Source organism: Homarus americanus, unplaced genomic scaffold (genome assembly GCF_018991925.1).
Source record: "Homarus americanus isolate GMGI-L3 unplaced genomic scaffold, GMGI_Hamer_2.0 scaffold16430, whole genome shotgun sequence".
NCBI lineage: Eukaryota > Metazoa > Arthropoda > Malacostraca > Decapoda > Nephropidae > Homarus > Homarus americanus.
The window spans coordinates 6,109,820-6,126,253 of record NW_024729259.1 but is presented as its reverse complement, the minus strand read 5'-3'; the positions used below and the strand labels follow the sequence as shown (position 1 = coordinate 6,126,253).

Sequence of the window (16,434 nt, the reverse complement as noted above, 5' to 3'; positions counted from 1 at the left end):
CATGGGCTACAGTTTGAAGGATTCGTGAAAGTGACGGGGACACTGTCCAACTTACAGGTCACCGGCACCCTGCCTACCGTAATAAACATACTTGCTGAGTACTTCAATACCTGGTAAGTCTCGGTTGACTCACTACAGTATGGGCGACATACTTGGTATACGCTCCTTACCAATAAAAAACATATACAAGACTAGTAAACGTATAGATAACTTAATAGTTATGGATAAATTAATGAAGATATATATACAATTTAATGATTATAGACAACTTATGCTATGGTAGTAACATGTATAAATAAGTTTATGAGCATACAGTAGTGGACAGCTGGTGATAGTAATGACGTGCCCGGTAGTGTGCAGTACGTGGTGCCCGAGGATGGGCTCTACGGCGTCAGGCTGGACAACGGCAGCTGGTCGGGACTCATGGGTTTATTCAACCGCAGGGTGAGTCCAATAGCTCCTGCTAGGATCTTCAACTGCGTCTCCGTTTAGTACCCAATATGTCCGTGGCAGCAACCTCTTTTGTGTATGTTCTTTACCGGCGATAAAATGGTTGACATTTGCAAAATGGTTTCCTCTGTTACATGTAAAAAACTGGAGTTATTTAGGAAGTCAGTATAGGTTGAACAGGTAGCTTATGAAAATTATGAGTGTATTTCATTAACATATAAACAGAGAAGTATGATAGTCAGTAACACTGCAAATATTTTTCAAATGTTGTACGATATTATCAAGTAACCCATTGAACATATATAATATTAAGTACGGTAAAGAGAATGTTTGGTTTTGCAGGAGGTAGACATCAGCGGGGTGTTCATGAACTTGGACTCACTGAGGCACACTGTGGTAGAGCCCACTGTGCCCCTCTACGCCGACTCCCAAGTCCTCTTCTACTTGAAGCCCAGCAGCCAGGCAGACATCTCTGGGTTCATCAAGCCTTTTACTTCTCTGGTAACTAATTTTGTTTGTTCACACACACACACACACACCTACTACTTACTTTGCTGTCACTCGGAATCGAGTATGACGATCATCCAGCGAAGATACTATGATATGAGTTATTAAGGATGTCACATTCGTTGATGAGTTTTAAGGTGACTAAAGAGGCCGATACGGGACCGGCAGGGTCGTTCATAGATGTTGCACATGTGGATGGCTACATCTAGTGCGGGAAGGACAGCGGCAGCGTCTTTCCGGCCTTGGCACTTGTCTGCCTCGGTTTACAGTTGGGCTAATTCGAAGGTGTTGACACCTTTTAATGTAGTGCTCCTCCATGCATTACGGTGTGGAGTAATCTTCTCCCAGGTGAAGGGGTCGATTTGGCACTTTTTCAGGTTTGTCTTTAAGACTATCCTTATACATTTTCAGTTGCCCGCCAACGTTACGTTTACTATTCGTTAGGTGACTGTAAAGTAGCTGCTTTGGCAGTCTACTGTCATCCATGCGGGTAAGAATGCCAGTCCAACGTAGTTGTTAAAGGATAACGGTAGCCTCGATGCTCCTACAGCTGTTGTCAGCGCGAATACTGGCATCTGTTCTCTTGTCTTCACAGTGAACTCGGAGGATGGAAAGTAGACTATAATGGTGAAAGATTTCAAGTGCCTTGAGGTGCCTCCTGTATGTGACCCATGTCTCGCTGCCATACAGCAGGGTGGGGAGGACCACTGCTCGATATACGTGCAACTTAGTAGATAGTTTCAGCTCCCTACAGCTGAAAACTCGGGTACAGAATCTGTCAAAGGCTTGAGAAGTACATCTGATCAGATGTTGAATCTCTTCATCGATGTCTACAGTGGTGAACCGAAAGTGGGTAACATTCGAGAGGGTAGTACCATTGAGCAGGGATGGATGGTGGAGGAATGGCTAAACCAGGGGCAGATTTTTAAGAGAATTTGAGTCTTACGTACATGCCTTGGGAATCTGGAATGTGGCTTAGGTAAAGCACTTTGCTTCCTCGTCTGGGAGCCGGCACTCACTAATGGCTGCTATGTCGATGTTATACCTAGCCAGCTCTTTTGCCACAAGGACGGTTCTTCTTTCAGGATGCTCATTTATGCCAGTATCCAAAAGAGTTCTGACATTCCTGGCAGCGACCATAAGAGGTTGCATAGTTTGTTTTTGTTTGGGTCTTTGATTATGATTGTGTTTTCGACCACATAAGGATGACCTTACTGGGTGAGCACAGTGGCTCCTCGAAAGGGCTGTCCAGTCGCACAGACAGGACAAGATTGCACTGCTGCCTAGATCCCAGTGCATAAATGACCATCCATCCAGCTTAATGGCACTACCCTCTCCAATGTTACCCGCTTTCGGTATCTCGGCTCCCACCTGCCCACCACTGCAGACACCGATGAAGAGAGTGAACATCAGATCAAATGTGCATCTCAAGCCTTTGGTAGACTCCGTACCCGTGTCTTCAACTGTAGGGAGCTGAAATTACCTACAAAGTTGCACATATATCGAGCAGTGGTCCTCCCCACCCTGATATATGGCAGCAAGGCTTGGGTCACCTAAAGGAGGCACCTCAAGGCACATGAAAACCATCACCAATGTAGTCTACGTTCCATCCTCCGAGTTCGCTGGGAAGACAAGAGAACAAATGCCAGCATTCTCGCTGACACCAACTGTAGAAGTATTGAGGCTACCACTTGGAGGAGCACCACACGAGAAGGTGTCAATACCTTCGAGCTATCCCGACTGCATACTGAGGCAGAAAGCGCCAACGCCGGAGACACAGCCGCCGCCCCTCCCGCACTTGATGTAGCCCTCCACACGTACAACATCTGTGAACGACCCTGCCGGTCCTGTATCAGCCTCTTTAGTCACCTCAGAACTCACCAATGAAGGTGACATCCATAATAACTCATATCATTGTGTCATAGCTGGATGATCGTCATACTCGATTCCGAGTGACAGCAAAGTAGTAGTAGTGGTGTAAATGGTGATGTGTGGTAGGAGTATTACTCGTGTAAATGGTGGTTTGTGGCGGGTGAAGTACACTACAAAAATTGTAGAGTATAAAACAGGTATTTTAGGGGAAAAGGGTACAATTAATTGGGCATTAAAGCCCGTGCGTAACACCATGCGTAAGGGAAATGCAACGGAGGATCCTGTGGTATGGGTAGTGGATTGTGGTACACGACGTACCCCGCCTTACTACCCCACAAACTAGTCGTGTTGTGTGGTCATCTCATAGTATGGCCACACTGTCAGGCCCCTCCCCAACCTTCACCCATCTCCCGCGTGCCTCTCGCCTGTATACATTAATACTTGGTGACTTCTCTTTACTATAATGTAACGCAAAATATTAAAATACACTGATATTTATCGCGATGATTTTCCAGTCGTGGGTGGCCATACTGGTATCGTTGGTGGTGGTGTTCGTAGCCATGTTGTTGACTCAGGTACTGGAGGGCCACTACCGCGCACCAAACACACACACCAACAATAAGTTGTGAGTGGTACAGTCATCTCACTCACGCTTCTTGTGAGAAGTTTTTGTCAAGTAAAGTTTTAAAATACATCACAATTGCCTTTTAATCTAAGAAATATGACGTCATGGACATGTTCCTTTTTCATACATATTCCTTTTATACACTAAGTTAGAGGTTTCTTGAATCTTGCAACAGATTATATTTGTTCTCAACTTTCACAAATTAATTCACACCACAAGATCTTTCATGCGTGACTAATATTATAATATAATGCTTAATATAATTTATTCTGCTATGATATGCATTCTGACACGAGTTAAACGTTTTCAAATTACTTCCACATGTTGTGATAGTTTTCGATTCAGCAGAAAGAGTCGCGACGAGATGGCTGATGAGAGGAAGAGTTCAGAAGACCCCGTGTGGACCTCGTGGCTGTGGTCACTGGCGACTTTCCTGGCTCAGTGTAAGTGATGCATCTCTTAGTTACCACGTATACTGTTCATAAAAGTACTCCTAAAACAATTTGACTACGTTCTTTGCAGTTGTTGCTAAAACCAAAATATTGCAAATGACGTAAGCATGAAGAATCAATAGTGGAGTACGGTTGCTGGCTGTGTGTTAAGTAATTATTAGAAATACAGTACGTGCACCCAGTTAGTATTTCAGGAATTCTCTTTTCACTTGACATCTTGGAAACAAGGCTCTTTGAGGAGTCATTACCCTGCTCAGTCTTTGACTGATTAAGGCAATACCTTCCATAACGAACCTCTCATGTGGTCTGTGAAATCCCACGTAATCCATTTATATTTGTTAGTATAACTCATGAGGGCAACATGTCCCTGAAATATTCGCACTGTTAGTCACGGGACGTGGGCATGTGAGTGTATCAGTAATGTATAATGTAACAGAAAGGCGTGGTGTACCTGACAGCCTCGCCGTGGTTGCCGCGAGGTCCAGGACTGCGGACGGTGGCGGGCATGTGGCTGGTGATATCATTGGTGGTCAGCACGGTCTACAAGTCCAACTTGAAGGCTATGATGATCCTGCCTAAGATGCGCCTGCCCTTCACCAATCTGGAAGAGCTGTTGGAAACGGACATTCTCTGCCACATAGCAGGGTCCACCCTCATCCACCACACCATCATGGTCAGTTACCTCATCACTATACATGAAGAAACTTTTGAATGACTGCAGTTATTAATCTTCATTTTATATTTAAAACTTTAATCACATTTTTTTCGCAATAGTTTACCCACCCACCCACCCACCAAAACCACCACTACTACTTTGCTGTCACTTTGAATCGAGTATGGCGATCATCCAGCTATAATGCTATGATATTAGTTATTGAGGATGTCACCTTCGTTGCTGAGCTCTGAAGTGACTTGGGAGGGCGATAGGGGACCAGCAGGGCCGTCCACAGATATTTCACGTGTGGAGGGCTACATCTAGTGTAGAAAGGGCGACGGCAGCATCTTTTCAGCGCTGGTGCTTGTCTACCTCGGCATGCAGTCGGCTAACTCGAAAGTTCTGACACCTTCTCGTGTGGTTCTCTTCTAAGAGTTACGGTATGGTGATTGTCTCCCAGGAGTGGGGTCGATTTGGCACATTTTCAGATTTGTCTTACAACTATCCTTGTACCTTTTCTGGTGCCCGCCAGCGTCATCGTTACCATTCGCTAGGTGATTGTAAAGTAGCTGCTTTAGCAGTCTGTCGTCCATGCGGATAACATGACCAGTCCTGCGTAGTTGTTCATGGATAATGGTAGCCTCGATGCTCCTACAGTTGGTGTCAGCGAGAATACTGGTATTTGCTCTCTTGTCTGCCCAGCGAACCTGGAGGATGGAATATAGACTACGTTGGTGAAAGGTTTCGAGTGCCTTGAGGTGACTCCTGTATGTGACCCATGTCTCGCTGCCATACAAAAAAAACGGAGAGGACCACTGCTCGATATACGAGCGACTTTGTAGATAATTTCAGCTCCTTACAGCTGAAAACACGGGTATGGAGTATGCCAATGGCATGAGATGCACATCTGATCCGATGTTGAATCTCTTCATCGATGTCCGCGGTGGTGGACAGGTGGGTGCCGAGATACTGAAAGTGGGTAACATTAGAGAGGGTAGTACCGTTAACCTAGATGAATGGTGAAGGTGTGGTTGATCCAGGGACAGGCTGAAAGAGAATTTGAGTCTTACGTACATTCACCTCAACGCCGGCTAAATTGGCACTGGCATGAGTAAAGAAGGTAACCAAGAAAATGCAAAAGAAGGTTGATCAATGTTGTGCACATCCTTGTTTTACCCCCATTTGGATGGGGAAGAACTCAGACTGGGTGCCATTATACAGGACACCGCCGCTCAGGGCATCGTGGAGTTGCCTCACAATGGCACTGAATTTTGGTGGGCAGCCAAAACGGCTGAGGTTCCGCCAGAAGGTTTTCCTGCTCGACTGGGAGTCCATCAGGCCCTGCGACTTTGTTATTTTTCATCTGTTTGATGGCAGTAGCTACCTCATCCAGGGATCGAGGATGGCTGAGGTGGGTCTGCTCTGAGTGTTGACGGATCTGCTGGGTAGTCAGGACTTCCACATCGGTGTTTCGGTTGAGCAGCGAATGGTAGTGCTCTTTCCAGTCCTGGAGGTTATCTTCTTCGTCTTTCATTAGGGAGTTACTGTCAGCTAAGCGGAGGGGTCTACGCCATGAGTAGCTGGGCCTTAACACTTTTTTGTCATTAACAAATTTTATGTAGGCAAAATAATGCTGAATGATTGTTGTTGTGCATGTTTTTTAATCCTTGATGACTCTCCCCAGTCTTCTTATCCTTGTCCTGTTTTGTTCCGTTCTTTCCTCCTCATGTCCTCCTCTCGTCTGGACAGGAAGCTAAGCCCGGGTCGCTGTTCTTTCGGCTACAGAAGCAAATGGTGGTACACAATGACATGGCCAAACTTATAGTCGACGGCCTGGCTGGGAAATATGCCGGCTTAAGCAGCAAATATGGGTTGATGTCCGTTTTGCACTACCTCTTCCTGCAGGTGAGGTACTCGCCAAACGGTGCTGAAGGAGAATGTCTCAGTGCATGGATGTATATATTCCTGTTACAGTTGGTTAAGTTTGCTGGAAGACTTCACACGTGTAATTATTTTCCTACAACCTTTTGAATAAAAATTGTTGAACATTACTGTATACTCCAGAGCTGGACTGACGTCTAATATCACGTGTCGTTCTCAGACCAGGAGCTGCAAGATATTTACAGGCACTGACACATATCTAGCCGCCATGCCCTTCTCCTTAGTCGTGCCCCGCGGCTCTCCCATCAAGGCCAAGGCAGACACTATGTGAGTACCTGTGTTTGTATTTATATAATGAACTCTATCTCTCTCGGCAAAGTTTTGTAATCTATGAGATATAAGTAAGTAGAAGCCTCCTATCTGTTACAGCTTGAGTCGGTTGAAGGAAAGTGGCATTATCACTTACTTACTGAATGAGAAAATCCGCTATGGTATCGAATGTCTCAAGAGGAACACAGAGCCCGCCAATTCTGGCAGCTCCCTCAGACCCCTCGAACTGCGTGACTTCTACGGGGTGTTCGCCGTGTATGGTGGAGGTGAGGGTGCTTTACTAATCTTCTTTCCTACACATAAATACAAACATACACACCTATATTCATACATATGTATACAATTATTCAGAGTAATGAAAACATATTTATGTTGTTGTTATACTAAAGGTGAGTCAGGTGCCAGCTTACGAAGCTTATTAGCATCATTCAGTAAATCTTTCATTCTACGTCACATTAATTTTGAAAGATCAGGGAAATAATAATATGCCCATGAATTCACAACCATTCACTTTATAGACTAATTGGATGACCCGCGTAACCTTGCTACGACTTGTAATATTTCAACGATAATTTACATTCACTTGAGATGCTTCCACGGTTGTAATTAATTAGAAATTTTGTAAAATTTACCATAATTTCTTCCCCAGGGATTGTGCTTGCTATCCTGGTCTTCTGTATGGAGATGCGTATCGCCATTTATAGGCCTCGGTACTAGCTCGTGCACCCAGCGTCACCTCTAACCTGCAAGAGTTGTGTTGGTGCATCCACAAGTCAACACCGATACTTAGCGGCCATATTTCTTCACCCAAACGTAGTCTTATAACATATCATAAATTGACTCGACCTTTAGAAGAATGTTTTAACCAATACTATGTTCCACACATTTCTTACGTTAGCAATTGGTGATTACATTAAAGTATAATTTTTTTTATAACGAAGTCACTAACCACTCCACTTACATTGTTTTCTCCTGATATGATACTAATATATTTTACTCTATTTTTTCATAAAATTCCTCGTGTGTGTGTGTGTGTGTGTGTGTGTGTGTGTGTGTGTGTTGTCACTCACAGTGTACGGACATTCATTTCTTCTTGTCATAATCTTGCCCACTGTGTTAGCAAATAATAATAATAACTAATAGAATCTACACAAAGAGACTAATTGGACTACATTCTGTGTATTTAAAATTATATAATTAAATATCATATGCATAAAAACGTAGTTTCTCTGATAACTCCTACATTTATAACCAGTCCTGTTCATCGAGCTGATGGCGCCGTGAACCTCATTGGGAACTGTCCGTGCCTCGTATGTGGTGTCAGTAGCATTTTACCGAATCTAGCTGGTATGAAGCACGAGGTACCATATATATACTTCATTTTTAGTCCATATAACACGCGGACTTTGAACATATAATCAACGACCTCACCAGCCAGGAATCGAACCTGCATGTATGACAAATGAGTTTTAAAACGAGTTCTAGAAGAATGAGAGAAATTGCATGCTGACATCAACTAATGGGCCATTTCTGCTTCAGAAATGGCAAAATTTTTAATTGGATTAACCTCAACTACAGGTATATCCGACATAATTCGATGTTTTCGTAGCTCCTCTATAGCGCTGCGCTGTCTACACAGTGTGATGGAATCCATCATTAACACAGATCACTTGCTAGAGAGCGATATATTCCAACAAGAACAGTGAGAATAAGAAACGTATGAAGCAGTACCAGCACCACCTGGAGGTCGTGAGGGCGGGAGTCCCCGGTATAACATCAACAGGAAACTGGAGATCCCCAAATTACCCACCACCTGCATTATGTAACACTACTGTACCTCTCTATATATATTACACACACACACACACACACACACTGTGATAATGTGACAGAGGCAGAGAGAAGGAAGTCGGAACATTTACTGAGATAACGCAACTGTATCACATTGTGTAGAGTTATGTGCATAAGATTATACAAAATCTACAGCTGTTTCACTCCAAACTCACTATTATTACCTCAACCTCTTACATGCGCTGTAGCTAAAAAAATATGTGAATTCCGACATTTTGTCATAAAATTTCATCCGTCATTTATTATTGTAAATTCATTTTTATTCCCGGAGCAGATGTGTACCGGCTTCGATATACCTTTTCACAACACTTCTATATATCCATTTGATTTAACCTTGTCACGCTACGCTCTCCACTCATTCATGCTCCCTTCTGCTTCTCTTCTCCCTCCCTCAGTTACTCTCTGCTCTAATTCACTACTTATCGTTCCATTTGCTGACAGTCTCTCTGCCCTCCTTATTTTCACACACTTCCTTTTTGTCCTTACATTCACTATGAACTTTCCACTTGTACACACTCTTCATACTTCATTCACTATCAGTTGTAACTACTCCTTGGGTTCACTCACTATAACACTACCATACGAAGGCAGCAGTTCATTTACCTCCCACCCATTTACATCCCTCTCTTAGCACCCGAGCCATGTAAATATTAAACAACCATGATATCATTTTGTATATGAGGCATGATCCTGCTTTCACTGGGAACTCGTTTCCAGCTTCACCCCGTTTAAAAAAACTGGCTGACATTCAACATTTTCACTTTTAACCCAGAAATTTTCAAATTATTTTTAGGTTAACTCGTATACTATTTATATCAAAGAAACTCTTCCTGTCCTCCAGAGACCTGTACTAATTCATTCATTATAACAGAACTTGATCCTCACATCCCCTTAGTATTCTGCAATTCTTACATTCCTTGTTATCACGTTATCCTTTACACAGGACTCTATACGTGATCTCTTGCTGCCCTTCCCCCTATCAAATATTTTCTGCACAATCTGTCACTATTCTACCTTCCATCCTTAACATATCAACGGTGAATCCAACCACTGTAGCTTCCCGACCACCAACCTCACCTCTCCTGTGTTGTTTATCCTCTTTTCTTCTGAACATATTAATCTTACACTTAGCAATTGTTTAAAAATGTCTCCCCATCTACATTTCACTTACTGTATTTATCATCCCTGCATTGCATCTCCTCTTACGTTCTTCAAGCGTCACGTTCATTGGTTCGCTTGGTTTTCTCATCCAATTTAAATCCCTCCAGAACACGTAACAACCTTTCCCTCGCCATTTATCTTTTCATCTCTTCTCTTGCATTTTTTTCGTCACTCTCTTTATTTCCTTTGTTATATGTTTATACTCCAACCTTCTTTTATCTTTCCTGTAAGTATCACTCACATGTCCTCCTCTCCGCCTTAGTGAGTACCGCCACGGTCTCGGCTACAATCTATTTATTTTAGCTCAATGACTTTAATAACTTTTGTCTCACTTTTACCCTGAACCTTCCAATCACTTATAATAATCTCACTTCTATACCAGTCAAATCGCGTCAAGCAACTTATATTTCATTCTTCTGTTCACCAATGCATCTTTTATCAATTCACTATCTCCCACTATCTCTATTATATACTTGTGCATTACCAATATTAACCCTCTATCAGTACATATTTTTATGAATTATTTCATTCGACGACCACTTCTCTATCATTAACTCCTGCATTTAAATCCTCAAGCTCTCTCTTACACGCTAAAGTTTTCAATACATTCACTCCTGCTCCAGTCCAGTATACTAAGGGGGAGGGTGTGTGTGTGTGTGGCAGGTGTGGGGTGATGTTGGGGCAGCAGGGGAGGGTGTGTGTGTGGCAGGTGTGGGGTAATATTGGGAGTAGGAGCAGGGGGAGGGAAGGTGTGTGTGTGTGTGGCAGGTGTGGGGTGATGTTAGGGGTAGGAGCAGGGGAGGTGTGTGTGGCAGGTGTGGGGTGATGTTGGAGGCAGCAGCTGGGGAGGGTGTGTGTGTCTGTGTGTGTGGCAGGTGTGGGGTGATGTTGGGGGCAGCAGCTAGGGGGAGGTGTGTGTGTGGCAGGTGTGGGGTGATGTTGGGGGCAGCAGCAGGGGGAGGGTGTGTGTGTGGGTGTGTGTGGCAGGTGTGGGGTGATGTGGGGTCAGCAGCTGGGGAGGGTGTGTGTGTGTGGGGTGTGGGGTGATGTTTGGGGCAGCAGAGGAGGGTGTGTGTGTGTGGCAGGTGTGGGGTGATGTTGGGGGCAGCAGCAGGGAGGTGTGTGTGTGTGGCAGGTGTGGGGTGATGTTGGGGGCAGCAGGAGGTGTGTGTGTGTGGTGTGTGGGGTGATGTTGGGGGCAGGGGAGGTGTGTGTGTGTGTGTGTGTGTGTGTTGGGGCAGCAGCAGGGATGTGTGTGTGTGGGGTGTGGGGTGATGAGGGGAGGGTGTGTGTGTGCAGGTGTGGGGTGGGGTGTGTGTGTAGCATGTGGAGGGAGGGTGTGGTGTGTGTGTGTGTGTGGGGTGAGAAGGCAGCAGGGAGGGCGTGTGGCGGTGTGGGGGGTGATGTTGGGGCAGCAGGGAGGAGGTGTGTGTGTGTGGGTGTGAGATGTGTGGGGGGGGGGCAGCAGGGGGAGGGCGTGGCAGGTGTGGGGGGTGATGTTGGGGCAGTAGCTAGGGGAGGGTGTGTGGCAGGTGTGGGGTGATTGTTGGGGGCAGCAGCAGGGGGGGGAGGCGTGGCAGGTGTGGGGTGATGTTGGGGCAGCAGGTGGGGGAGGGTGTGTGGCAGGTGTGGGGTGATGTTGGGGGCAGCAGCTAGGAGAGGGTGATGTGTCTGGGGTTTCACAGCCATAAAATCCCACCGGGAAACATCTCACCACACAGTTTCCCCAAGAGAAAAATTCCATCACCAAAACAGGAGTTTACAAACTACTTCAACGTCGGTCTTTTTGTCAAGTGTGATAGAATAATTCAGGTAGGATTAGGTGTTTATTAATGGTTTATGGTAGTGTAGGGACCCACACAGCTAGTGGAGTTTTCATTATATATTTCCCAACTTTGTATATCGACCTGTAAATCGAGGCATGTCCTGTTTGGTTAATCATGTCTGTTATCACCTGCAAATAGTGTACCATGTGAGACAATGTTCACTATGAGGGGGTCGGTGGTGTTATACTTCATGTGAGCAAGACACTAGACGTGTGAACCAACTCGTTTGTATATAAACATCACTTTTGTCCGAGCGTCCACTTCCGTGTAGACGCCAGATGACTTCCTCAAACACTGTACTAAATTGTCTAGTCTATAATTTGAAATTGTGCATCTTGTTAAGATTAATCACGTACACAATACTAGGAGAGCAAATTAAAAGGCTCTAAATGACTTAGATGAGGAGTAGGTGTCAGGCCGTCTGTAGGGCTCCCCTACCTGGACTTCTTATTATGTAAAAGTTGTTAGGTTAGGTTATATAATTAATGTCAACTTAGACTAGGTCCATTCCTTTGGTTAAGATGCTCGGATTAGGGATTTCAGTTAAATTATTATAGTAGCTTCAATTAGCTTATTTTAAGTTAACCAGTCCACCGAAGCGAGGAACTGAACGTGTGTTAGCGACAGCGTGTGACGCCACCACCCGTGAAGGAGGTGGTCCGGGTCACGCTGTGTTGGCCCTTCTAACTCCAGGAAAATACTTGATGTTATATTCCTATTATTCTTTGGGGTGGGGGGGGATTTTTGTGAATTACATGATAAAAACCTGGCCAGCCATCCTACATCTTATCACGTAAAGGTTTATATGATTTTAACAAAGAATATATATATATATAGATATATATATATATATATATATATATTTCATTAGCCCAATAAAGCACGCGGACTTCTACATACAATCAACACCTCAACCCGCCAGGATTCGAACCCACGGCCCACAAGCCTATGACTGTGACCGGGGAACGCTAACCGCTGGACCACCAGGATACTAAAAGCAGTCCTAGACTTTGTTATATTTCACACAAAGCCTGTTCAACGAGCTTATGGCGCCGTGAACCTCTAATGGGGACCACCCGTATCACTTAGGTGGTCAGAGTAACGTTTTACCAAATCCGGCTTCGAAACACGAGGATCCATATATATTTCATTAGCCCAATAAAGCACGCGGACTTCTACATACAATCAACACCTCAACCCGCCAGGATTCGAACCCACGGCCCACAAGCCTATGACTGTGACCGGGGAACGCTAACCGCTGGACCACCAGGATACTAAAAGCAGTCCTAGACTTTGTTATATTTCACACAAAGCCTGTTCAACGAGCTTATGGCGCCGTGAACCTCTAATGGGGACCACCCGTATCACTTAGGTGGTCAGAGTAACGTTTTACCAAATCCGGCTTCGAAACACGAGGATCCATATATATTTCATTAGCCCAATAAAGCACGCGGACTTCTACATACAATCAACACCTCAACCCGCCAGGATTCGAACCCACGGCCCACAAGCCTATGACTGTGACCGGGGAACGCTAACCGCTGGACCACCAGGATACTAAAAGCAGTCCTAGACTTTGTTATATTTCACACAAAGCCTGTTCAACGAGCTTATGGCACCGTGAACCTCTGATGGGGACCACCCGTATCACTTAGGTGGTCAGAGTAACGTTTTACCAAATCCGGCTTCGAAACACGAGGATCCATATATATTTCATTAGCCCAATAAAGCACGCGGACTTCTACATACAATCAACACCTCAACCCGCCAGGATTCGAACCCACGGCCCACAAGCCTATGACTGTGACCGGGGAACGCTAACCGCTGGACCACCAGGATACTAAAAGCAGTTCTAGACTTTGTTATATTTCACACAAAGCCTGTTCAACGGGTTGAGGTGTTGATTGTATGTAGAAGCGCGTGCTGTGGGCTATATATATATATTTATATATATATATAATCTATCTATATATATATATATATATATATATATATATATATATATATATATATATATATATATATATATATATATATATATATATATGTGTGTGTGTGTGTTGTTGCAGAAATAATCTTATAGTTACCTTTCTCTTATAAATTATCATACAAGATGTGTAGAAACTGACTGAGCAGAAACACATCGTACTTGCCATCTCGACGCCGAAGTCTATGAAAATTAATATCGTTTGTTTACCCAGAAACTTCTTTAATGTAAACATCCCAGGAGTGATAACTACAATTTTCCACCAACAGGTTTATATGTTTTCTGTTCATTGACGGAAAACAAACTCGACAGATTCAAGAGGATGCAGCCATGTACTTCCAAACTCTAGTAAAAAAAAAAAAATCACCTTAAGTCTTCTTCTTTGGAGCCTCAAGAGTCTATGGTGAACAAGACAACGTTGGGAACAACTCGTGCTTGCCAGGGAGCACCATATATTACCACGATAAAATTTATTTGAAAAACAAAACACAACATTCAAGTAAGAAATTGTGTTTTCTTCAAATAACTACCAGCGAGCGGATGAGAGAGGAAGACCATAACAAACTGGAGGGATGTCTTAAAGGAAGAACCAGATAACTAAGAGACGTCCTCCTCGTTCCGGGAAGAATCACCAAGACCTGACTGAATCCCGATTCAGTCCCGTATTGCGAAAAGTGCAATGAAAAATTATTCCTATATATTGTGATTAAATCTGGACTCGATCTCTGGTAATCACAAGAGACACTGGACGACATGCCAGTTATAAGAGGATGCAGAATACGGGAATGAAAAAAAATGGTAAAAGAATTCTAAATTCCACAAGTTGGTAGAGTTAATGATATACGCAAGTGATTTTCTAGAAAACAACTGGATCAAGAAAATATCCCGAGTGACTTTATACAACAAATGTGATCCCGATCTTCAACACGGGAGGTAACGGCGACTGACTCAGTTAGCGGAGACACAAGACTCCCGAGCAGGTACAAAAACAATGGTAATTGATATATAAAACTAACTTGGACATACCTGTAGTGTGATGTGTTGTGGTGTGTTGCGGTCCCTCGAAGAGCTGTTAACTTTCACCTACCTGAAAAAAGAAAAAAATAGCCTTCCATTCCACTACTCCGATAAAAATGCTTGTAAAGGTTAAGAAGTAAGTCGCCACTTATACCGCGTTAAATAACGGAAAGATCTCAAGGATGTGTTTGTTTTAAAGTATAAATGCTTGTTAAGTGGGAGAGGATTAAATAGTGCTTATGAACCCACGGAAGTACCTTTATAAGTGTTCTTATGAAAACGGCAACAGTTTGTGGGGCTACGACGATTGGCGACAGAAACCAATCAAACCTAACCAAATCACTAGATATAAGAACATAAGAACATAAGACTGGAGGAAACTGCAGCCGGCCTATTGGCCCATACTGGGGAGTCCCGTTTACACCCAACCCCTATTGCTCATATAAGCATCCAACCTATGTTTGAAGCTATGCAGCGTATTCGAGTTAATGATGATATTTGGTAACTTGTTCCATTCATCCACTACTCTGTTTCCAAACCAGTGTTTACCTATTTCACGCCTAAATCTAAATTTGTCCAACTTAAAACCATTGTTACGAGTTCGCTCCTGGTTGGATAGTTTGAGTACCTTTGTAATGTCCCCTTTGTTTAGCCCTGACTTCCACTTATACACCTCTATCAGGTCGCCCCTCGCTCTACGTCTCTCGAGGGAGTGCAAATTAAGATGCTTTAACCAGTCTCTATACTCAAGGTTCCTAATGCCCGGGATTAGTCTTGTCATTCTCCTCTGAATTCTTTCCAATGATTCTATATCCATTCTGCAATACGGTGACCAGAACTGAACTGCGTAATCCAGATGTGGTCTCACAAGAACAAGATACAGTTTTAGGATGACCTCGCTAGTCTTGTAACTAACACTCCTTTGTATGAACCCAAGTACTTTATTAGCCTTGTTACGAGCAAAAACACATTGTTTACTTGGCTTAAGGTTCCTACTTATCATTACTCCTAAATCTCTCTCGCAGTCGGATTTCTCTATGGCATCGTTGTTCATCTGGTATCTGGTTTCCCTGTTTACATCTCCTATACTGAGTACTTTACATTTGTCCACGTTGAATTTCATCTGCCATTTTTCAGACCATTCGAAAAATTTGTTTAGATCTTCCTGTAGTTTTGCTGAGTCCTCGTCAGATTTAATAACACGTCCTATTTTAGTGTCATCAGCAAATTTACTTATGTTGCTGTCTATGCCGATATCTATGTCGTTTATGTATATAATAAATAATAATGGTCCAAGTACTGAGCCTTGGGGAACTCCACTTGTGACGTTGCTCCAATGGGACTTAGTGCCGTTAATGCTCACTCGCTGTTTCCTGTCCTGTAACCACGCCCTAATCCATTTAAGGATGTTACCTTTGATGCCATGAGCTTCTACCTTTCTAATTAGTCTTTCGTGGGGGACTCTGTCGAAGGCTTTGCTAAAGTCGAGATATACCACATCATAATTGTGCCCCTCGTCCACCGATTCGAAAACTGATGAAAAGAATGTTAATAGATTAGTTAGACAAGAACGTCCGCTTATGAAGCCATGCTGGGAATCATTGATCTATCAGTGCTTCTCCAGGTGATTTCGAATAGAGTTTGAAATGATTGCTTCCAGTAATTTGCCTACTATTGATGTTAGACTGATTGGGCGGTAGTTAGAGGATAGTGATCTATCCCCCTTCTTGAAAATAGGCATTACATTCGCTATCCTCCAGGATTCTGGTACTACACCTGTTTTTAAGGACATGTTAAACAACTTTGCTAAGGGCATACTA

At 43.7% G+C, this 16,434-nt stretch overlaps 1 protein-coding gene across 1 annotated transcript; it reads left to right on the top strand.

Moving 5' to 3' along the window:
• The first annotated feature begins 12 nt into the window (after positions 1-12).
• LOC121866590 (glutamate [NMDA] receptor subunit 1-like) lies at positions 13-7,969 on the top strand. Its single transcript, XM_042366359.1, has 10 exons — positions 13-113; positions 354-444; positions 793-951; positions 3,345-3,454; positions 3,803-3,897; positions 4,365-4,579; positions 6,311-6,466; positions 6,663-6,769; positions 6,872-7,038; positions 7,422-7,969. The coding sequence occupies exons 2-10, from the start codon at positions 424-426 to the stop codon at positions 7,487-7,489; spliced, it is 1,098 nt and encodes a 365-aa protein (XP_042222293.1). The 5' UTR covers positions 13-113; positions 354-423; the 3' UTR covers positions 7,490-7,969.
• Positions 7,970-16,434: the final 8,465 nt, after the last annotated feature.

Bases quoted from the DNA above. Each gene is read 5' to 3' on its own strand.
- LOC121866590 (XM_042366359.1), top strand. From the start codon at position 424: ATGGGTTTATTCAACCGCAGG. The intron at 952-3,344 runs GTAACTAATTTT...ATGATTTTCCAG, and splicing joins TCAAGCCTTTTACTTCTCTG to TCGTGGGTGGCCATACTGGT. The intron at 7,039-7,421 runs GTGAGGGTGCTT...TTTCTTCCCCAG, and splicing joins GTTCGCCGTGTATGGTGGAG to GGATTGTGCTTGCTATCCTG.